We start from the raw sequence: 24,903 nt of genomic DNA, 5'->3' as shown, positions 1-24,903 counted from the left end.
AATTGAGGATATGAATTGTATTCACTGAGCCGATTACAGTATTAACTTCTGGTCTAATCCAGAAAAAAAAAAAAAAACATTAACTGAATAAATGCATTTTCTATTTAGTCTACTGAAGGGTATATGTTCCAATCCTGGACGAGCCCCCACATGCTGAAACCAGAAGGACACCATAACAGGGAAATGAATGGAAGAATGGCTTCAGCAACTGTTTTAGGCAGGCTTGAGAAAACAGTGGTAAGGTTAGCCCTCCACTATGTTAGCTCTTAGATCGCCTGTGTTAGGACGCTTTCATCTGATTGCCCCAATAACTCAACACAGTTTCCTCAGGGTGAAAGCCTTTGGTTTTGCTGCAACCAAATGCTAGTCAATAGCATTGCACCTGGGTATTTCAGCCTCAAACCGTATCTTCTTTCAAGGATTGTATGAAAACTGGATATGCAGGGATCCACTGTAACTTTATATGTCCACTACCCATTCCACTATATCTCCGAGATAGAAGAAATAATTTAGCCTGTTGAGCTAAAAACGGTTGTTGGTTTTGACTGACCTCTGTTTTTGTGAGGAATCTTTTTTTCTCATAATTATGTGACACAATCTGGCATACTATCCTGTCTGCATTTCTGGAGAATCTCACCAGTACTGTAAAGTATCATGAGTCATGACAAATGGCAGGTTTCTTACAAATTGAGTTTCTGGCAGTGACAGAACTGACGACTGGCTAATGGTATGTCCACTCATTATCTCCTTGGACTGTTTGTCTCTGCATTATAATCTTATAGATAATTTTTTAAGAAACAGAAATCTGAAAAATAACAAATCTTTAATAACTTTTTAGAAATATAACCATAATTTTGTAAAGTGTGTCACAAAGCTGAAACTGGAGCTGGACAAAACAAACCAAGGGCAGACAAGTTCACAGAACACAGGACACTTCAAAGTGCATCTCAGGTTTTCAGTGTGTTGTTTCCAGAGGTCAAGAACAGAAACAAAATGCTGCCTCCTCATGTTCTCACTTTCTGCAAACACTAAGTAGGCAGGTCTGTCGTGACCTGCGGGGTCTGCATGGTCCATATCTGTCAAGCAGCTCAGAGATGCCATGCCGCCATAAACCTTTTCAGGACAGAGAGCATTCAATGCTTTACTGGCCAATAACATTCTAAAATTCATCCTTTTTCAAACAGAAAGTAAGCAGAGGAATATGAAGACTTTTCTTATATGATTCACTTTCCAGGTGTTTCTGGCAGTGGTATTTTGGATGAGCTTCACACACCTGATTGATTCAGGTGAGTCTTAGACGAGTGCAGCAGAGAACATAATGTTTTCGAGGAATTTTTCTGGTACAAGCAACTAATGTGGCACTTGGATAATTCTTAAATATGACAATTTTGAAACGGCAAACTATTTTTAAGAAGTCTGCCATATTTGATGCAAAAAAAATATGATAATATGCTCAGACTTGCTTGATATGAATAATTCTGGATAACACCTCTGCCAAGGAATTCCCATCAGCTGAAGACGTGTGGCTGTAAATCTGAAATAAATTTAAATTAAAATTTAATCCAGTAGAAGGTGAATGATTGAGTCCTACCTGGATTGGACAACACATCTGTAAATGTGACAGTTAGGCCAAGTCCAAATGAATCTGGAGGGGAAGTTGAACAACCCTGGTATGGAGGGATTGGTGGAGCAGGCTTTTAGAAATATTTGCACGATTAGACTTTCACATTCAAAGAGCACATTTAAATTTTGCAGCTTTGGCATTTGTCTCCTATTTTCAGCAAATATTTCTCAGTAGCTGCACTACCATTATTAATGCATTGTGTTTGACTAAGAAGTAACAATGAGGGAGGCAAGTTGGTATACATCTGCATCTCACTCAGTCATTTCTGCACAACGGATTATCACCAGATACAGGATTATCACCGATAAACAATGGATTTGAATTACATGGACAGCCTAGATTTAGTCCGTCAGTCTGACTGATAATAGTGATTACTGACATGGATTTAGTTTGTATCTACTTCATATTTTACTGTTTTATTATTATAAAAGGTTTAAATAGGTTGGTGAATCATACAAGCAGCCCTGCTCTGATGCATGATGCGGAGAAACTGCATGTGATGCTGCCAAAAGGTCGATTACTATCTACTGGATAGAGCTAAGAAAATCTAAATGTGGACAAACTGAACTGATATATTACAGTAGTAAACATTGTTTAAATGTAAAGTATTTGTCCTACAATACTGCTGTATATTTAATTAAAACTTAGAAGAAATGTTTATTTGAACGCTGTTACTTGCATGTTATTGTTTTTTTCTTATTAAAAACTGTTGGGTTTTTTCCGTCTATATGCTGTCGCCATCTAGTGGCAAATATAAGTACAAACAGCTCAGCTTTCCATACATTTTTATAACCAAACATACATTTATTATTTTTGAGGCTTTGTGTGCTGGGCACCAAAATACTAGAAATAAATCCCTATCCGCATAAATTTTATATTTTAGTGAAACACCTTCAGGGATATCTGCTGAAAATTATTCTAAGAGCACTATTAGATCTCTTTACACCATCCAATAATATATTTGGCTTTTACACTAACGCATCTCTTGTGCCACAGTTTAGTAGTAGTTGTTTTTAGTTTCCACACTGACTGACTCTGAGAGCAGATTTCATCCCTGGTCCTCTGGGAGATGGAGCTACTACTCATGGGCTTTTTCTTCTTTCCTCCTATAGACTGTGAATCTTGTGTCTTTGTCTAAAAGATGCACCCCCTCCTCCTGGATTTTAAATCTACACAAATCCCCATAAATCAGTGTTACTCTGTCCTGCTCAGCAGCTGGAGGGACCAAACAGTGACCTGAAGGATCAGAGCAAAGCCTTTGAGTGGGCAGCTAATTCCTTCTTTAGCCCTCATCGGCTTTCCTCCGTGTCATGCTGGAAACATGAACGACAAGTCAAAATTACACCCATCTGCTAGAAATATTTGGACAAGAATGAATGAGAAGAAAGCTGGTCCTTCTCGTTGTTTTGTTTGTTAGTTACACTAGAATGGTGGAAACATTTAAGTTATTGTTTTTGCAGGATGGAAAATACAAGAAAGAAGCTTGAATTTATTGTCACTCAGGGTATAAACTGAACACATACAGGCTAAAATGAATAGCTATGTTTTCACTAAATACCCGAACGAGATCACGGGTACAAGCGGCCGAAATGGGTTTCCTCCGCAGGGTGGCTGGGCTCTCCCTTAGAGATAGGGTGAGAAGCTCGGTCATCCGGGAGGGACTCAGAGTAGAGCCGCTGCTCCTCCACGTCGAGAGGAGCCAGTTGAGGTGGCTCGGGCATCTGGACAGGATGCCTCCTGGACGCCTCCCTGGTGAGGTGTTCCGGGCACGTCCCACCGGGAGGAGGCCTCGGGGAAGACCCAGGACACGCTGGAGGGATTACGTTTCTCGGCTGGCCYGGGAACGCTTTGGGATTCCCCCGGAGGAGCTGGAAGAAGTGGCTGGGGAGAGGGAAGTCTGGGCCTCCCTTCTGAAGCTGCTGCCCCCGCGACCCGACCCCGGATAAGCGGAAGAAAATGGATGGATGGATGGATGGCTCTTTGGCAAGTTGCAGAGAAATCCCACTCTTTTTGTAGCCATGAACATGATCTTTGACATGTGATTAGAGCTACTAAACTGGTTGGTTTCCCCCACAAAAAAACAATTTTCAACAGAGCTGAAGTTTGGTGTCAGTTTGCTCTTTATAAATCCTCAAACCAGGTTTCCTGTATTTGTTGTCATATTCCTGTTGCATCATTTTCAGTCTGTGTGGATTAAAGTAATTATGGGACAAATTTAAACTTGTGGAGCAAGTTCTTGCTCAAAAAGAGTTTTTACTACATAATCAATTTATAAACAATTAAACAGCTGGTTGATAGCACATCAGATGTGTCAACATTTTCATGACCTTCCTTTCATGAACTTGTGTTTTGCCAGCTAGATAGATTAAATTAGTTTTAATATATGGATGTACTTTTTATAGTATTTGTGTTATACTTTTGTATTGATTGTATTTATTTTCTTAAGTCAGTTTAACTTTGTTTTTGGTGGCTTTCCATTTGTTCTGAGACAACAGATGAAAACTATTCACATGGCTAATTCTGGTACATTTACAGGAATGTTAATTAATGTGCAGTGTCCCTGCCAAACAAAAAAAAAAAAATCAAATTTAAAAATCATTGTATTATTTAAAAAAAAATCAGACTTTTGTCATTAGTTTTTAAAAGCATCAAATTCATATGAATGGATGGATGAAAACTTCTGAAAACTCTCACTCACAGTTCTTATCTTTACTGACGAATGTAATAATCCTTCGTTTTAATTATATTTACACTGTGGTGCATTTAAAATGGAGAAAACTGAGGCCCCCTAAGTGCCCCTTTACTTATAGTGTCAGTGACTCTATTGCCCCCTGTTGCCCCAATTGAGCAGTAATACAAGATAAATTGACTCTAGGCTCGATTCATATACGAGCCGGCTGATCTGCTTCTGTTTGGATTGGTGCTCTAACCTATCTGTTAGCACTAATGGAGCCCAATATATAGATAAGTGTGTCTTGCCACAAAAATCAATATCAATGTGGCCACTGATGGTTTTTGAGTTAAAGTGCTTTGTTTGCTGCCATCGCCCCGAAACAAAGAGGCTGTGGTTCCTTCTATTAACGATTCCCAGTCAACCTTGAGAAAGAGTCAGAGAGATGGAGGCAGAAATGAAAAGGTGGAGTGGCGGTGAAGGGTGGCACTAGTGGCACCAGCACCAGTAGAGCGGGAGATTTGCTGGGAGATAGAAAAGCATCATCGATGGAGCAGAGCTGAGCTTTAAGAAGAGAGTGATGGAGTGTAACAAACCAAAAATGAATCATGAATGCTCAAAATAATCTTTCAGTTATTAAAAAAGGATTATTAAAATTATGTCCTTTACACAAAGAAAAAAATGCAGTAGAGCTTAAGTTTCATCAGGCATGATTTTGTTGTCATCAATTTATTGATAAAATAGAAATATGAAGTTTATAGATGTCTAAAATAAAACATTCAATAGTCACCATTGAGCACAATGTACATAAAATTGATACTTTTATTTTTTTGACCTCTTTCTGTAAAAGAAAAAAAGTTGTAATATTCTGTTTGGATGGAAACAAGGAGCAACAAGGTTCTTTTTTCTAACCAAACATGAAAAACTTGAAGTTTTCAAAACATAAATCTCAGTAGAACTGACCATCCATCGAACCACCTATAAAAATAAACCTTATACTTCTAGTAGACTTAATGTTATTACATTTAGTTATATACAGGCAAAACTGTTAATTGTGGCAAAGTCCTACAAGCACATTACCTTAGGCTGTGTTGACTGTTTAAATGGTTTAAATGGTAAAACCATTTTAAGTGAATTCAAGTAGATTTTGTATTTTTAGAATTTAATTGTAAGAAGTTCAGGTGATTGTTTTTATCCATCAGGGTCTGAATGAAAAGTGTTCAAAAGAGAAAACTCTCAGAGCTTAAACTTTACTCAACAATGAAGCCATTTGTTTAAGTGATCATTTTTATTTTGAAATTTTCTAACTTTTACTGAATATCTGAAAATGGACATGAAGCTAGCAAGAGTCACAGTTACTGACTTGTGCACTGAAGTTTAACATAATCTCATACAGTAAATCTATGCCAGATATTCACAAAAAGATCATATCTGTTGTGGGACCTGATAGCAAACCACATGGAACGGAGACTTAATCAGGATAAAATCCAGTCTTCCTGGTTCTGATGGAACAACAGACTTCATAGAGTCTACCTTCATACTTCTACTTTTGAATGGAAATTATACATGAAGCACACCTCTCTTGGTCTGATCTTGAAAAATGAGAAAATGACCAATAAAATAAAAAAATTATTATCACTGTTCCCACGATTGATTTATTCCCAGTTGATAGATGTAGGCAGTTCTGAAGCATAAAGTTTATTACTGTCAATAAGGTTTTCCATAATTATTTTACACTAAGAATTTTGCATATAAAATCCCAAACTGGTATGCTTTTTCTAGGAAAATGATTCAGCTGAGACTCAAATATCACATCAGTGAGCCAGTAAAGCATTACAAATGTATAAATGATGCGGTCTGGACACGTTAGCTTCCTCTGTACGCCCTATGCTTGAAACTTAGGCTAGTAATTATCTGATTTGGAAGTATTATTATTTGGATGCACTGAAAAGCAGTTTTACTTTTAAAGCTTTACTTTTTATGAGAGCTCTGGTTTCTATCATGGTAGAAGTTAATTAAATACAGTTTTGCATTTACAGAGACATGTTGCAGAGCGGTCCAGCTTTGTTTTGGGTTCTTCTGAGCTAGGAAGGAGGTGACTGTGGCCTGGGGGTATTACTGTGTTTCTGGTTTGACAGATGAGGAATTGTCTGGGTTTAAGTTGGATAGTGAAGGACTCAAGCGATGGGCGGCAGGCTGGGCGGTCTCTGTGGTGGCGTCTGGAAGCTTCAAATTCCCGTATTCTTCGTCATGTTTGAAGATCGATGCCTGCTGTTCAGACACAGGTTTGATGCCTGAAAACATATTTGTATCATTACAGGTGGTTTGAAAAGTGTGAAAGAAAACTTGAAGGATTTTTCTGGCACCTGTTTCTGTAGCACATGGTGAGCAGGCAGCTCTCCTTGGATCTGGATGGATGGCCTCCTTGTTCACACCATCTTCTGTTACCATGTAGGACTGTGGATGCATATAGTAGACAAGTTTAAGCTTTTATTTTTATATTTTTTGCAATATTTGCTTATGGTGGTAATAAGTTAATGACTAGAACTGGATTTATGGCTGAAAGGACATCTCTGACATCCAGTTTAATGTGGCCAGAAGTGCACATATTCATGATTTATAAGGATTTTTAATGATCCATGTTTTCTATTTTGTTTCCATGAATATAAAGTTTATATTTAGTGCAAAATGTCTTAATCTAGGTTAAAAAAAGTACACACAGGCTCAAATATATACATATATTACGTATTAGCAAGCTGCATAAAACAGTTTTAGTAGCTAACAACATGATTCTAGCAGAGACAGCAGAGACAATTTTAATCAGCTGATTTCCAACCTTCATGCACAGTCTACACATTTTCAGTTGAATCAACATTGAAATCTTTCTAGATCCTGAATGTTAACCTGTTTTATCCGGTTCAGAACCAGTTCTGGTGTGTTTGGAAGTATTGTCCTGTTGAAACCAAAAGGTAAGTCAAAGTTTTACCATCTAGTTGTTGACTTGAAGTGAAATTAGAGAATCTGGATGAAATCCTCCTCATTTGTTGTTTCTTCCACTTTGTGCCAGAACAGCTACCTGTAATACAGACCCTCAGCATGATCCCATCACCACCATGCCTGACAGTCGGTACAGGCTCTGTGGTTTGAAAGCCTTGCCTTGACCCCTCCAGACACGTTTCTCCTAACTTGTTAATCCTCCAACAGCACCATGATTTCAAACACACCCAAACTGGTTGGATAAAGGAGGCTAACATTAAGCAGATGATGGACTATGTTTTAATGTTAGGTATCATGCCAGGATACCAAACAATTTCTATAAACTACCTGTTCAGGAAATTAAAGTGGTCAAATGTTTATACCAGAGCCTTGTTGAAGGATGTAAGAAGTTATATTTTTTTGCAAGTATGAGGGACATTTATTCAAATATATGTGCACAAATTTAAATTTGTGAGGAAAAAATGTGACCATGTGAGAATAAAACAATGATAGTGGTCTTACACGAGGAACGCTGGTGGTGGTCGTCTCAGACATGCTCTCATCAGTCACACTGATCTCACTCACATCATCCTCTGAGGTCTGTTTGTGGACGAGTCTCCTAGATCTTCAGAACAAAAGATAAAGAAAAACCACCATATATTTTCCCAGAAGCCTATATTCTAAGCTACAATTACCTATGATATATGACCGTCTAGACCCCTGAGATCTTCTGGTTCTGGTTCTGCTCTGCATCCCCAGAACCAGAACCAAACGAGGAGAAGCAGCATTCAGCTTCTATGCACCACAGATTTGGAACAAACTTCCAGAAAACTGTAAAACAGCTGAAACACTGAGAGCCTTTAAATCTCAACTTAAAACCCACCTGTTTAGAGTTGCTTATGGCTAAATTAGGGTTAGAGTGGGTTTTGATGTCTTCCATGTTTTTATGCCTTTAATGTTTTTAATTTCTTTTTCTTTCTTTTCGACGTTTTAATGATGTAATGTTTTTTGTTTTTTTATTTTTATTTTTTTAAATCTCTTTCTCTTTCTCACTGTTTATTTCTGTTTTTATTTTAATTATGTAAAGCACTTTGAAATGCCTTGCTGCTGAAATGTGCTATACAAATAAAATTTGATTGGTTGATTGATTGACAACATTTGATTTTAGGAATTAGCCAGAGATGATAATCATCACTTCACTCACTTTGATTTTCCTGCTTCTAAAACATGACCTTTCTTCACTGTTTGTGGCTGCAGGTGAAACAAATCCAGCAAGCTCACAGACTTCACAACTAAGCTTTCAGTCAAGTGCAGAAGGCAATTTGAGGCAGCGCTATTGGCGACCATGTAGCGTTTCCACAGGGGTCATACCTCGCCGACTCCATTTAGTAGCCGAGGAATGACCTATTTTTGTGTGTAATTGCTGTAGAACAAGCTAAACCAACCATGTAATTGAAAGCGTGCCATTTCCACTGGGGAAGCAGGAGTGTAAATACTGGGATGTTGCAGGACGTGGGGCTGGGGAGCGGGATGCTTTGTGAAGCAAAATAAGGGAGAGAGCCAGCAGAAAAACGACAATAAAACAAATCAGCTACTTAAAAACATCTCAGGTGGAAACAAAGCAGAAGAGTTGGGATTTATTCAGACAAGCAGGATTGCATTGTAGTTGTTCACCATTTGATCCGCTTCCCGCCGCCCCCTGCTGTCTGACAGAGGCCACTACATGGCTCACACCACATCGTGTTTGACACACTGTAAAGAATGGCAGATCATTCTTTACACAACTGAACATGTCTCGGGTTGTTTTTAACGGCCGTGGTGGTAAACCCTGAAAACCCACTTACAAGATTATAGGTCTGTTTCCACCAGCCTTGTTCAGCTTTTAAAGCATCACCCTACATCCAGCCTTCACTGCTGCCAGCTGTCACCTGAAACTCACCGGAAACAGTAGGTGATGCAGGCTGTGATGGAAATGATGGAAATGAGCGCCACCATGCAACCTCCAATGACCAGATTCCTCTCCTTCTCCTTCTCAGCCTGCCGGAGCTCCAGCCATTCCAGGTCACTGAACTGACATCTCTCCCCTATGTAGCCTCGGACACAGCTGCACAACAAAGACAGACAAATAAGGATTTTTTTCCAATTCAAGAAAATTCTAAACTTGAGATTCAAGCAAGAGGAAAAGGTTTAAACTAAAGTTCATCTTTAGATGAAATACTCAGAAATGTTTACAAGAGACATGAAGCTGTTTCACAAACAATATTAGAGCAAACCAGGGAGTTCTTCATATGCAAGGAAAGAATAAACAAATGTAACCTTCTGATAGACACAGATCAAACAACTATAGGTGTAAATTTGAAGATGGAAAAGAAAATATTAAATGTTTTGACACATTTTATTTTATTCTCTTTGATTTAACCCACATTTTTATGTTCTCACAAATGCAAGTCCAGCTTTGAGGTGTGTGTGTGTGTGTGTGTGTGTGTGTGTGTGTGTGTGTGTGTGTGTGTGTGTGTGTGTGTTTAGGCTCATTTCCTGCTGGTAGGTGAAGCTCCAGCGTTCTGCAGCCTCTAACAGGTTTTTCGCTCTGTCCATCTTCCCTTCGACTCTGACTGCCATGTTTTACCGTGGCAATAAAAAACATGGTGTAAATGTCAGAAATTACATAAATATCAAAGTTTCCAACTAAATGTTTAGTTAGCAAGCTAAATATTTAACTCCAAACAAATTAAATACTTAACCAAAAATATTTAGGTAATATGCAAATGTTATTGTCAATGAAAGGAAGTTGACTATCAAAATAAAAGCTGGGTCTTACAAACCTCTATAAAAACTCCTGCTGGTGAAGCTGAATTGCTTTAATTGATGCTAATGTTACCTCTTTGGTTAGATATGTTTAGTAACAAAACAGATACTAAGAAATGGATCGACTGCAACAGTTGACTGCACCGTTTTTCAGTCTTACCAGCAGTTAGAGTTATATGCTCTATTTTTAGAATTTTTAGTTTGAATCTATGAAATCTATAAATTAATGAATAACGTTTATTTTTTCCGCTCATAACGGGCTAAATAACACAAATTATTGCCGTAAAATCTTTACGCAACTTTGCTAATGCGTCCCATACCTTCCTTAACTTCAACATATTAAAAAAAATGCCACGTCTCCTATTTGAAGCTACACTTTTAAATCTCCATGCAGATCTCCCAAGCCCACCTAAAATATCCAGCATGTCATAGTGGATTTCATGTTGTTAAAAATGTTTATGGGACCATTCTGGGATTTTTTTTAAACTCTGTGCTCAGTGTTTAGGATGCTGCTGAAGCCCTGAGTCAGTATTTCTGCCCTCCTGTCTGAGTTGAGTGATGCTCTGTCACCCAGGGATGAGTTTTAAGATTTATTAAGATTAATTATGTTTAAAATGTGTCAGATTCTCTTTGCTAGTAAGGACAGATACAACTCTTGTCTAACTTTAACAATCAGGTGTTAAGTTCTTGATGGTGGAACAACAGTGACACCTGGTGCTTGTTGTCTGAAACAGCAGCTCATGTCACAATTACCATCCACAGCCAAGTATTCTCTGCCTAATAGTTTAACATGCAGCAAGTTCTATGGCGCACAACATGGAGTTTTCAGTAAATTCAGAGTTTAAGCCTGTGGATTAAATGGAGAGATCTGACATGAGGAGATGTATTTACTTGCAGGCGTAGGACTTTATCTCAGGGAAGTAGACACAGACTCCGTGGTACAGACAGTAGGCATCATGGCTGGGGGGGCACTTCTCTGCTGAGTTGCTGTTGTGGTGCCGGGTGGTCACATCCATGGGGGGTTGAGATGTTGCCTTCAGAGAAGTGCTCTCCAGGGCTAAAGGAAGTTATTTTACTCATTTTAGTTAGCTCCATTATGTAGAGGTGCCACAACTTTCTCCAACTGAACAGAAACAAAACTGAAGCTGTTATCTTTGGACCTGAAGAGGAAAGAGTCAGCAGAAAGCTTCAGTTATTACAGATAGAAGCCAGTGACCAGACCTGAAATCTGGGTGTAGGGTGGACTCTGACCTGGACCTTCACAGCCACATTAAGACAGTTACAAAGTCGGCCTTCTGTTACCAGAAGAACATTTCCAGGATTAGAGGACTAATATCTCAGCAAGATCTAGAGAAATTCATCCATGCGTTTATCTTTAGTCGCATTGATTACTTCAACAGCGTCTTCACAGGTCTGCCTAAAAAATTCAGTCCTTCAGCTGCAGCTGAGCCAGAACGCTGCTGCCGTACTGACTAAAACCAGGAAGATAGAGAACATCCCACCAGTTCTACTTTGGCTCCCTGTAGCTCAGAGAATAGACTTTAAAATACTATTAGTTTATAAATCACTAACAACAGAATTTGTTGTTGATTTAACAAATACTGTTTGTTAAATCAACAACATCTTCCAGGCCACTCAGGTCTTCTTGTTCTGCTCTGCATCCCCAGAACCAAAACCAAACACAGAGAAGCAGCTTTCAGCTTCTACGCACCAGAAATCTGAAACAAACTTCCAGAAAACTGCAAAAGTGTTGTAACACTGAGTTCCTTTAAATCAAGGCTGGAAACCCATTTGTTTAATGCTGCTTTTGATTACAGCTTGATCACTTGCTGCCAGTTCTATCAGACAGTTTCAGGTCGCGCTGGTTCAACCCCAGCTAGATCAAATGTAAATGCATTAATAACTGCTAGCTTACACAGATTTCTATTTAGAATTGTAATTTCAGCATAAAGGTAACCTTACCCAGACATGTCTGTCCGTCACCTGTAAAGCCTTCCTGACACAAACAGCGAAGGTTCTCAGCATCCAGCACACACCTGGCATTCACAGCACAGTGGAGCGAGTAACAGTCATTCTGGTCTGACAGAGGAACACAGAGTGACAAAATGATGCTGAAAAGGTTGCTGGAGTATAAGAATAAAAGAAATGGTGCTAAATGGCACCATTACCTGCAATCATCTTTTCTGTGAACAGAGCTGGTTCAGTACCTCCGTCTGAGATGAAACCAGCCTTCCTATTATCACCCACCAGTGGGATGATGCTCTCCTCATGTAATGTTTTGTTTTTCAGAGATGTTAAGTCAGAGGTTTCATCGCCAGATTCTGTATAATAATGAGAAACAAACATTTAGTTTAAACTAGATGGTCACAAACATAGCTGAGTATAAATTCAACTACTTTACCTGCAGTAACATTGGAAGAACTGACAGACAAGCAGCTTTTTCCATCAGCTGACAGGGTGAAGTGAGGCAAACAGGAGCAATGTGAAAGTCCCTGGTTGCTTTCACACTTCTGAGCACAACCTCCATTCAGGTGAAGACAAACATTTGCTCCTGAGGAGAAGTTTTAAACACATTAACTTTGTTTTCATGGTTCATCAAGACAAAATCTGATTTTCATGTGGCGTTCAATACCCAAAATTAACTGGCATGAGCCTTTTAGACTGTATTTACCATTGTTTATTTTGTGTACCTGGCTTAGCAAGGGGATGCACCACCACCACTGATGCTGGCTGAACCAAGCTGCCATGGATACGCTGCAGTTTCTGCCCTGTCCGCTTGTGGACGCTCCTTATCTGTTGGTGCTCCCACTCAGATATCCACAGCCTGTCCTCAAACACTGCGAGGTCAAAGGGACGTCCTAGGACAATCCAAACAGAAGACAAGAGCCATAACTATAGAGTTACAGGTTAACTGCACAAGGAATGAAAATGGTAAATAAGCATTTTTTTTTACACATTTTACAATTTAATGAATAGAAAGACAAATCTATAGCTGAATAGTTTTAATTTGATCAAACTCAAGGTAAACTCAGATGTGCTTCTCCTGGCATGTGCAAGAAGAAGCAGATGAAGATTGAACAAAACTGGTTTGTGAACTCAACAAACAATCCCAAACAATTTCTTGCAACTAAAAAATTAAATAAAAAAAGATTCAGCTTCAATGCAAAACCCTCAGACACAAAATTGACACCAGTCTCAGGTTGCTATCTTCTAAAAGCAAAAGCAAGTCATAAAACTCAGGAATAATTATCAACTTTGACCTAAATGTTGACAATCACATAAACCATATTATAAATTAACATTTTTATCATGTACCGATCAAGAAAAGTAAAAAAATAAAATAAACTCTTATGACAAAATAATGCTGAGGTTCTCCTCTAGGTGGAGCCAGTGGCCCAATGTTCACCCCCTGCTCTCAGCGTCTTCGGCTGCCCCACCCCCACCTGTTGCTCATCAGGTTTATTAGCGCACTGTTACAGTCACCGTGGTATCCTGCAGTCTGAAGTGGCCCAAATCCGATTGTTCCCCCCTTAATGTGATCTGGCTGTCTCTGAGCTTTTTATGACAGTCTAAAAAACACAGATCGGATTTTTTTTTTTTTCAAATGCGACTAAGGCCACGTGGATGTGTGGTCCTAAATCCGAAACATATCTGATCTTTTCACACGTGACATCAGTCTGCCAGGTCGTGCTCGTCCGACTTGAACGTCATTGTTACTCGACAAACGTCACTATTCTGCGTCCTGATACGCGCAAGCGGGAAGGAAAACAACCGCCATGACGGACTGTAATGAGGATTAAGTTGTTAATGTGCTGACTCCCATTGGACAACAACTTTAAAATTGTAAGATTCGCTCCACTATTATCATCCACGATTACTTTTGCAAACACTGAGCACTTTTTATGTTTTATGGCGGTTGGCAGAACAATGACACGTGACGTTCTGCGCCCTGCACTGCGCATGCGGGACACTTTCAGGTTGTTTGCTGTTCTCACGGGGGGAATCGCATACAAGGCGCGCATATTTGGAAGTGTGAACGAGCACGGCAAAAAAAAAAAAAATCGGATTTGGATCACTTCAGGCTGCAGTGTGACTGTTTACACATGAAGTGATTCCTCTGTTAGATAATTCATCTGTCTGGATATTATCTACCCGGACTGACCTGCAGGTACCAAACACTTTGCTTAGATCTCTGCGCTGTTGCCTGATAAAAGCAGATTACTTTTTTAACATTTGTTTGTGCAAAGCATTAAATAGGTCAGGTTTTATCTTTTATCCTGTTTTATCTTTAAAGCTTTATCACTCACCAGCTCCCTGCATGAACAGTGAAGATAAATGGATATTTACTCTCTTATAGTAGATAAGTATGTGTTTGTATATCTGTATTATCTTAACATACTCTTTTAGATTTTTAAAGTATATTCACCTTTTGTTGCTCTGTTGATGATATGCTTTATACGTTTAGACTCTGCCTTATACAAGAAGATATAATTTCTTTGTTTTTGCTCAGCATCAGTGGTAGATGACTGCAGATTTTTCCTGATAAGTTTCATTGTAATTTTCCATACCACCTTATTTGTAACACGCTTTTCTGTTTTGGCTTTTGATTCAGTTCATTACAGATGTCTAGTTTTGTTGCATACGTGCTTCAAACAAACCTCACCTACTTGGTTCTCTATTAGGACCCGTCGATCAGAACCATCCAAAGCAGCTGTTTCTATCAGGCCCCTCTTCTGGTCGCACCAGAAGAGTCGATCATCAGTGAAGTCGATGGTCAGCCCAGTGGGAGACATGAGGCCGGTGCTGGCAATAATCACACGGCTGCTTCCCTCCAGAGTCGCGCTTTCTACCACAGGCTGAGCGCCGGTGTCTGTCCAGAATAACTTCCTCCAGAAGTAGGTGATCCAACATGGAAAATACAGATTTCAGGTTTCATGATATTAGAGAAGTTTTCACACTCCTTTAGCAATGGGCGTTGGGAGTTGTTTCTTTTTAGATTTGTATTAAAGGTCGAAATCAAAGTCTATATCTAGTTTTTTAGTTTCTATTGCTGAGAAAAACAAAATCAGTTTAACTCACTTTGCTTGGGGATGAACCGCAATCCCTCTTGGTTCTTCCAGCCCTTCTTTAACAACAGTTTTCCTCTTCAGTCCATCTAGTGTACTGCAGTCAACAGCTGACTTGCTATAGAGCAAAGGCAATAGATGCTTAATTCTCACAACTCCTAAAATGGCATTAATTAATTTTTCTACAGTTTTATCAAACACTGCTCACCTTCTATCAGTCCAGTACATCCTGTGGTGAACCCAGTCGATTGCCAGTCCTTCTGGAGAGTCCAAACCATCAGAGACAAGAACGTCTCTTGAGCCAGTGTTCAGATCAACCCGCTCTATTGTCCTCTGGCTGGTGCTGGCAAAGTACACCTTGAAATTCAACCCAATTTTTGATAAAAGATAAATGTCATTGAGATGTAGAAAATAAACAAAGCAAGTCACAAATGACCACTAGATGGCACTGCATGCCAAAACATCTGTAAGAGTGCAGCGGAACCTTATGTTTGCTAAGCTGTGAATAAAAACAAAATGTGCAGGAAAACGGATGAAAGATGAAGTTTTACACGGTGGTAGACGGGGTCAAAGTCCAGAGCTAAGATTGTTCCTCTGGGTTCCTTCACCAGAGTCTGTTCCTCCATCCCATCTGTGTTCATTCTTCTCACATCCAACAGATTGGCCACAATTAGAAAGGCAGGAGGTCCTGAAGAAAAGAATATAGCACTTTATAATTAGATGCACGGCAGAAAGAGATGTGGGCAGTGATATGCATGCATAAGAAGAGAGCTTCTGTGTGGGCTGCTGTGACTCTGCTGCCTGCTTTGCTGCAGTAACTCACCAGTTGCAGTGCAGCGTTTGCCATCTTGGTGGAGCCTGTACCCAGGAAGACATCCGCACTGCCAGCGACTCGGGGTGATGGAGGAACAGAGCTGACTGCAGCCGCCTCTGTCTGCTGAAGAGCAACCTGGAGATGAGCGTTAATAACACAGATCCAGATTTACACTCTGCTTCTGACGATATCTTTGCAATAATTTCATGTATTCTCTTTATAACTGCATCAGTTTTCACCACTGACAGACAGCAACAGAAAACTTGTTGGACATTGTGTTTTCTATCATTTGTCCCAGGATTTCTTTTGATATAGTGAAAGGTTTATTAAAAACATTTAAAGACTGATCTTTTGTTTGCAACATTTTTTGTGTGAAGTCAATTCAGCCTTATATTGTACTTCTGGCCACAATTTATTTAAACAAATGGCAAAAAAAATACAAATGACTGAGTTTGCAGTCTCAAAGCTTGTTGAATGTAATTATTTGCACCTTTAACCCTCATGTTGCAAACTTTAGTTTTTTTCTCCAGTGAATGCTAATTGCATCTGATATTAAACACGACCAGCTTCTACTAAGAACTACACTCTTTGGAGTGGACATTGTATTTTACTAACCTTGATGTGCAAAAATAAAGTCACAGTTAAGATTTATGAGGAAATAATTCTCTACAAGATTTCCTTCTGGGTGTGAAGTAGAGCATGATATAAAGCTGATAACAGGAAGACTTAATGAAGTGCAGTAAATTTGATTTAACTTTGTTTTAAAATAGTAAAGTTTTACAGCCGCTGCACTCAGTGGCTGACTTCACTTCTGCTTCTAGCATGAATAATTAATAATTTCTCACAGCAGGAAGACAAGAAGAACAGAAGTTCGTTTCTGTTCTGTCTAAATGAGATTGGCCAGCTTTTTGGTTTTTTGTTTTAAGATTTGAGGCTCAGCTGTGGTATCGGCTCTGATGAGGCTTGTTGGTTTCAGTAAAAAGTCAAATCGTTAAAAAGAGCAAAATGATCAAAAGGCCCCTGTGGATTATGTAAAAAATGTTTTTGTTTTTCAGTATATTCTCCTGAGTTACTTCAACAAGCTGATTATTCAAGCAATCAGTTTGTTAAAAGAAACAGGAAAAAAATATAAGAGATAAAACAAAGGATGCTGAAATAATCCCAAGCGATAATATAGGAAACAACTGGACTTCTTATGTCTTCAAAATGTTTCACCTCTGATCCAAAAAGTTTCTTCTGTTCTGAAAATGGTTAGAAGTAAAAGTATTAAGTGTTATCAGGACAATCACAGTAATAGGACCATGTGTCACTCAGGACACTGAGTCACCAGTCCTACCAGTTATCAGCTCAGTGTTTGGGTCGTCTGATGATCTGAATGTTTCCCAGAAGATGCCTTGTGATTTGTTTTGGTAACAAGATTTGAAATGTAAAGCCGCCTGGGGAGACGAGTTAGAGCTGCAGAGTAGGTGTTGGAAAGATGAAGACGCTTCTTTTGGTCTTGTTTATTCATCTCCTTTCATCCCTCTGTCCTGTCTTCTCTGTCTCAAATATTCACATTGTCTGAAACAAGTCTCTTGTTTGAACTTCTGATTCTTTTGCTCTTCTGTGTTGGACCATCTGTTTGTATATGTACCAGCAAAATGCCTGTTTCTTCCAACCATGTTAAGAACTGAAGAAGTATTCTGGTTGAGAGGAAAATTTCTTCAATGTCCGCTTTAACCTACTGAAGCGTTTAGAAACAACCCTGATGAACACCAAGCTTAATATAAATATTGACTATTAAGCTTAAATCTTAAGCTGTGTTTTTAAATGATGTTCACTAATTTATGGCTAATTACTTTTTAAAACTGTGAGCCTTTTATGAAACTAACTACGGTAATCCATGACCCAACAATGTTTTCCAAAGTGAGGGCCGCCAGGGGGCGCTAGAGAGGCCTCATGAATTGGGGGAAGATAAAAAGCGGAAAAAAGCAGATAAAAAAAATTGTTTTATCATGCATTTTTAATTATATTTTAAAAAAATCTAATCTGTATTTCAATCATTATTATAAAATAAAAGTTTAAATAAATTGTTCATCTTTCTGATTGGCTCACAGTCAAATTTATCAAGCAGTTTTCCTCCTCAGGCTAATGAAGCAAATGTGAAACGGACCAAAGAAACAGCAGCAGCCCTGCTGTGGAGCAAATTACCTAAAAACTCATGGGAAACTAATATCAGGAGGGATGAGGTGGCATTTATGCTAAATTTTTATAATAATTATGGATTAGCGAATAAAGTTTTAAAAAAAGCTTCTAAAGGTTGATGTTTTTATAACTTATTTTGTTGCATTGCCTGCAGGTCTGCAGAGGAGGCCCTCAGCTAGAAGCCTGTGCTGTTTGGGAACTCCTGACCCAACACGTCACCTGCTGGGTGAGTGCTTCAACTTGTCATAGATTACTGGACCTGAAGTTTCTAAACTGGACCTGATCGGTGTCATATTGTCAGTACCGGTGCAAGTGTGTCCATCCTCCTGTAGAACGGATCCCTCAGGACAAACACACACGGCCCCATGTTCTGTTGCTATGCAACCATCTCCACACTTTATGATGCCGCCACATGGTGTTATTTCTGTAAAAGCAATTTAATAACAAACAGCTCAGATTAGCATCAGAACAGGTTTGTGATAAATATACAGAGGTTTAAAATGTTGCATGTTTAAGACTTTTCAGCCTATTTTAGGGCCTCGCTGGTGGTAGATGAGCTGGATGGACGTCAAGCTCCTTAGGCCCCGCTCTGGTGAAATCCCTTTATGAAATCAGGTCTAAGCCCATTAAAATAGTAGAAAGTGTGAGAAGCTCACACACACAGAGTGATGTAATGTTAGCTCACAAGAGAACGAGTGAAAGTGGGTGAGAGATGTCGAGGCAGGCTGCGATTCTGTTGTGGAAAGTTAAATTCCTTCTGCTGAAAAATGTTTCTGTGGCAAATGCGCTTCACATTTTGGAGGGTTAGATTTAGGATGTGGTAAACTGCTGTAATTTTTTTGAAGGTTTGAATTTTGCATAAAGCCAACATGATGAAGCTGCATTGTTGTGCTTCCTCCTTGTAATCTCTGCTCTCATCTCTATTGTCTAACATGTTGCTTGATCACATGTTTCTTCTCCGCTGGACCTTGGCAAAGGTTGTCCACTAAATACCTTCAACAGACAAAGCTGCTGACAAGATATGTTCCTTATTGCAAATGTCACCTCACTGCCTAATCCCATTGTGCCTGGGAACCTCTCCTATTGTGCAGCGAGATTAGGGAAGAAGAGATTAGGAGTAGAGTCGGACCAATATAGCACACAGGCAGTTTTATCTGCTAATACTGGCCCATCACACGGGTAACTCAGCCTGTTTCTGTTGTCTGCTTTGCTCTGGTTTGTAAAACTTTGCATGGTTCATTCTCAGCTCCATCTGCAGCACAGACAGACATTTAAATTATTTTTGTTTAGTGTATCGTCTAAGAATGGATGCATCACATTCCAGTGATGACATTGTTGCAAAAGTCTTTGCCCTTTTGCAGATTCTTTTTGTTTTTGCTTTTTTGTCACACTTTCATCTTCCTGATCATCAAACTACTTTTAATATCAGATGGTTTCAAATGATAACATCATTTATTAAGGCAAAATCTATCCAAACCATGTTAGCACTGTGTAAAAAAATAAATGTCACCAAGCATTTGCAGCAACTGGCAATGAATATGTTATTTTACTATGGGGGAATTTCAGTCCATTCTTCTCTCCTGATCTGTTTTAATTAAGCAACATTGAAAAGTTTTCTAACATTAAGCTTTAAAAGTCTATTTAAGCTCATATCGCAGCTTCAGAAGTCTGAACTTTGACTAGGCCACTAGAAACCTATGTTTTGCTGTTTGTTTGTTTTTTTCAAAAGCGGACTGTTCTTTATAATTACTCAGGTAATCCTTTCAAATTTTAAGTTTGGACATTTAGTGTGACTAAGCAGATTGTGAGTGAGAAAATCTTTTTTTTATTTACATACATATTTTGTGTAGCCAAGTGGTTTATTTGTGTTCTGAATGAAACTGTGACTATAAAATGATGTGTATGTTTGTTCGGTACCTTGGCACGTCTTCCCGTCTGGCAGGAGGGTGTATCCTTTGGGGCAGGTGCAGAAATATGAGCCTGGGATGTTTTCACAGCCAAGAGAGCAGCCGTGGTTCCAGTGGGCACATTCATTCACATCTACGCCACAGAAAGACAAGATTATTATTTCAGTCATACAGTATCTGCAATTTCTTTTCATGCATTGATTGTAAACATTAAAGTTTTTTGGTTTTATCAGCATTTGACTTTCAGAGTAGATAAATCAGATGTAAAGTGAATATTTGTAGCAGGAGCCATGATGAGTCTGTTGTAACATTGAGTTACCTTCACAGTGGGTGCCATGGTTACTGAGAGCAAAGCCTTCAGAGCACTGGCAAACCCCGAGCTCCTCTAAACGGGAACACACATTCACACAGCTTCCACCGGGGTCATTGCAGCCTGTTTGACAAGATGCCATTTATCACTGAAGCTTATTTATTTATTTAAATGTGGAGGAACTTAAAAAGAAGATTACATAAATGAAGCAACCTGGAAATGGTGAGGAAGTATCTGCCATTGGCTGGATGAGGGGATGGACCACCTTTATGTCCACTGGATGCTTGACCATCGGTTTATCATTAACATCCACCGGTCGTCCTCCGGTGTATTTGTTTATTTTTCTTATAACACCGGCGGCAGCATCAGTGTAATAAACGTTCTCCAGAAAAACAGATATCCCAAGTGACTGAGACCTGAAAAAACATGTTAATATGATATTATTAAAGATTAGCATCATTGCAGATTTACCAAGACAGATTAATGAAGAACTGATCAGACAGGAGGCTGGTTTACTGAAGTGGCAGGTCGATGATGTGCAGTGAATTCCCGCTGTAATCACAGGAAGCAACGGCTCGCTCTCCTTGGAGACTGAGCTGAACCCAGAACAACCGCTTGTCTTCTCGGTCCACCGACAGAACCTCAAGTTGTTCCTCCAGCTTTAAAACCGTCATTTTCATTTGACCTGAGAGATCAGATCGCTGGATTTCTGATCCACCAGACAGCCAAAACAAAAGCCTGAAAACATTTTGGAATTTGTTCATATATATTCTGAAGTATTTTTCATCTAACTTTATGCACATGATTATGCCAGTTTTATTTTTCACACAAATCATACTGGAGAAATCCGACTCCAGTCAAAACGTTAACTCGTTATTTCTGTTAATCTGTGCCAACAAAAAACTGCATCATGGTTTCTTTGTAACTGGATCATTTACCTGTGGGTGGGATCAACATTTATAAAGCTTGGTTGAGACAAATGTTTTAAAATTGTCTTCTCATTTTTTCCATTTAAATCCATTTTCTTGATTTGACCCTTTCTGCTGCTCGTCCAGAATACTCCGTTCCCAACCCAGTCCACTGTGAGCCCAGAGACGTGTTTGTCAGATGAATACAGTTTCTGCAAAATAAACATGAATTTAAACACCTGTAATCAAAAACCTCTGACAGAACATGATTTGGGAAACTCTGATCTGAACAGACCAATAAAGAAAGAGGATGACCTCCAGATTTTTCAAACTTGGTCACAGTCGTCCAACTGGACACATTAGAACTGGTTTTGCAATGGATAAAGCTTCTGGAATAATCTGACTGCAAGTTTGGTGAGAAAAGTGGTCAAATATTAAGATATAATAATTCCAGTGATAGCTGAAAGTCTGTGGTTTCTCTCCAACCTGCAGAGGGATAATTATCCAGACTTTGAAGGGGATGGCTGTTCATTTCTGAGTCTGGATGTAGAGAAATAAAACTTGTACTAAACCTCTAAAATTGCCAAACATCAAGCCTTGTAGACTTTATCTTAAATACTCACACAAAGCAAAGGATCCGCTCCAGATTTCTAAGTATTGGTAAAATGCTCTGGAGCTTTTTTGCATAATCACCTGTCTGTGTGCTCCTTGCAGCGATGCTTTGTAGATGATGCCGGTGCGTCTGTCGGCCCAGTAAAGACTCTCTTCTCTGAAATGAAAGTCGAGAAGGATGGAGCTTCCTGTTCCAGCAGAAAGCCATCTGTGGTTCTGTCCATCCAGGCTCATCCGATGGATTGATTTGCCATGACCAAACAGGAGGAAAGGCTGAGAGGCTTAAAGAAACCAAAGAGACAAATCTTTGCAGGTGCTTTTAAAAAACCAATGGTCTTAAGATGGATAATAATAATCCAGTTGTAGCATCATACTACACGAAAATATCTGTGGCTTTAGTATCTAATGAGAGTAAAATTATTTTTGTGCAAGCAAATAGTTAAGTGCCTAAAGTTGCTTTCTTGTCTTCATGTTTTCACACACAAAGAGGAAGTTTCTATACTTCACCAACAGCTTAATAGTCGCTCATTGTCACACTGCTGTTAACTTGTCAAATTATTAAAATGTCTTTTCAGCTGCTTCTGGATAAAACATCGTCCCTTAGCAACGAGCAGCTCTTTCTCTGGACCTTGAATGAGCCGCAGGGCAGTCGACTTTATGGCTGTTTAGATAACAGAGACCTGAGTTCCTTTTCAAAACTCTGCAGATCTACTTAAATAAAAAATAAAAACATGACAAAATGCCGTCTTTATTTAAATAACCGCTGTCAGAAAGTCTTCTTTTGTAACCGTGTCATGTGCGTCCATAGACACTGCTGCTAACTCAGTGGAATGATGACAACAATGAGTTTCACCAGACAAACAACGTACCAGAACGTCTGGCCCCAGTCCTCACTGGGACCAGTGTTCACTGGTTCATCTTGATGAATTACTGGTTCAGAAGTTCACAAGATGCTCCAAAGGATTTTTGACTAAGCTAAGAAATGCTGTGACACTTTATTGAAGATAGTTTGGTTTTGCAGCATAACCAGGAGGATTTACGTTCACAAAAATATTGTGGTGATTTTTTTTTCATTATTCCTTTCACACGTTCATCAGCCAAAAGAAACATGCATTCATACATGTTTAGTTGAAGTGTTGAAAATTATTTTATATTTTCAACTTTTAATAAAATACTTTTAGTAACTTTAAGTCTCTATATTATGTCTCTACATAACATATTATGTAAAATTTTTACAATTAATATTATATACAAATATATAAAAATTACCTCATGAGATGAGTAAAATAGTTTAAATCATTTTTGTACTGTAGTGGCATCATCTGATGGATGAAAACCTTTAGTTTGTTCATTCAGAGGAACAAAAACTGAATAGAAATTATTTGATTTTAACTAAATCTTTACTAGCATCTATGATTCATTTAAAACATTTATTTTAAATTCATACATTTTTATATGACAGTTTGTGATAAATGGTGTGTGCTGGTAAACTAAAGTCGACCATTTGGGTTTCAGCATCTGTAAACATGTGGCTCCGCCAACAACTCAGGCTGAAATCCGCCCCCAGGACAGTCTGCTGTCTGACTGAACATTTGGTGAAGTTCACTGGATCTTCATCATGTTTCAGAAGGTGACAGGCCTTTCTGTTATCTTTATACTATTCTTTATGTAGACAAATTATTTATAGAAGCATCTGTTTCCTAATATTACACACTGCCATCAGAAATCTGGTGGAAAAATACTTTTTTATTCACAATTGCACAATACTCTGTAATCTCAGTAATGTTTCATATCTCAGCTAGATCTAGAATAATTATTCTGTTTTGTCAAATGCATGTGTTTCTGTTCATTAGACAGGTAGGCACTTCGTTTTTCTAAAGTAAAATCCACATTTTTTGTGCAGTTATTGAATTAGTTTTTGAAGAATGAGGAAAGAAATGAGAATAATTGGAGCTTGTCTGGAGCTGTTTAAGGTAAAATGCATCCAGCAGATTATTTAGAATCAGAGGTTTATGCCATAAACTCACGCGTGCAGCTGCTGTTTCTTCCCGCTCCTGAAAGGCGTCCATCCCAACACGCTGCGCCGAGCGCCAAGTTTCCAGTGCTTTGCACCAAAAAGACGACCAGTGCTGTTTTAATCATTGCAGCCAGCATAATCCTGTGTTCTGTTCCTGCTGCACCTGCTCACTTCGATTCAGGCATTTCCACTGTCATCACTGGCACACAAGAATTCCCAAAACCTGAGCAAAGTTTTCTTCTGTGTTCTTGGCATCCTTGTCCGAGGCTGAAACCAAGAGGGAGCGTTACCTGCCAGCAGATGTCCTGCTGGGGGATGCAGGACCCCTCTGAGACGACTGCAGGAAGAGCAACACTCTGACTGCAGCTTTACACGTAGAAAAAAAAAAAAAAAAACGTGTGGGGTCCAGCTCTCTCCCCACTTTCAGGCTTCTGACTGCGTCTCTTTTGGAAGCAAAGCTTGAAATTCCTGACACTCCAGTGGCAGATTTTGCACATCTAGTCCAGCATTGTAGCGAGATTTGCTCTAAACTGATCTGAAAAAAGGTCCCAGCAGCTTTTTGCTCTCCTTCCCCACCCACAGACCTGATCCTTGTTAAACAGAGATGGATGTTTTTGAGGAAAAATAGGGGAAATGGGCCTTATTTACTCGGCTGTGGGAATTCTAAGAATTATCTTAACTCCAGAGCAAAATGAATGTTTTGTTTTTCAGTGTGTGAAACCAACATACAGTAAATGTGCATTTAACATTTTACACAAGCTAAAACACAGTGAGCACTGGGGTTGGTGTGTGAATGAATTGTCTCCTGTGGAGGTTCATCTGGCTCCCAGCAGGAATGGACAGAATGACTCATTTCTAGAGAACGCTGTCCCAGTTGAACAGATTATCCTTAAATTGTTTGTCGCCGGCCGGGCACCACGGCCTCTATTCATGCTCTCCATGACTGGGATATTGTTAGAACCAGCATCACCACTGGTGACCTTGTAGAGGAGCAGAAGATTTACGCTGC

General features: G+C 39.2%; 1 protein-coding gene across 1 annotated transcript; it reads right to left on the bottom strand.

Moving 5' to 3' along the window:
* Positions 1–4,988: 4,988 nt before the first annotated feature.
* On the bottom strand, positions 4,989–24,251 carry egf (epidermal growth factor). Its single transcript, XM_008421040.2, has 22 exons — positions 23,905–24,251; positions 21,959–22,158; positions 21,296–21,477; positions 20,874–21,095; positions 20,571–20,773; positions 20,367–20,480; positions 20,058–20,180; positions 18,445–18,564; positions 15,966–16,091; positions 15,694–15,830; positions 15,351–15,499; positions 15,156–15,260; positions 14,740–14,963; positions 12,767–12,934; positions 12,478–12,627; positions 12,245–12,397; positions 12,039–12,155; positions 10,968–11,133; positions 9,211–9,375; positions 7,794–7,896; positions 6,662–6,752; positions 4,989–6,589 (listed from the first exon to the last, which is right to left on the bottom strand). The coding sequence occupies exons 1-22, from the start codon at positions 24,029–24,031 to the stop codon at positions 6,411–6,413; spliced, it is 3,324 nt and encodes a 1,107-aa protein (XP_008419262.1). The 5' UTR covers positions 24,032–24,251; the 3' UTR covers positions 4,989–6,410.
* Between the last annotated feature and the right edge of the window lie 652 nt (positions 24,252–24,903).

Source organism: Poecilia reticulata, linkage group LG10 (genome assembly GCF_000633615.1).
Source record: "Poecilia reticulata strain Guanapo linkage group LG10, Guppy_female_1.0+MT, whole genome shotgun sequence".
NCBI classification, from domain to species: Eukaryota; Metazoa; Chordata; class Actinopteri; order Cyprinodontiformes; family Poeciliidae; genus Poecilia; species Poecilia reticulata.
The sequence above is the reverse complement of the archived record's forward strand: the minus strand, read 5'-3'. Positions and strand labels throughout refer to the sequence as shown.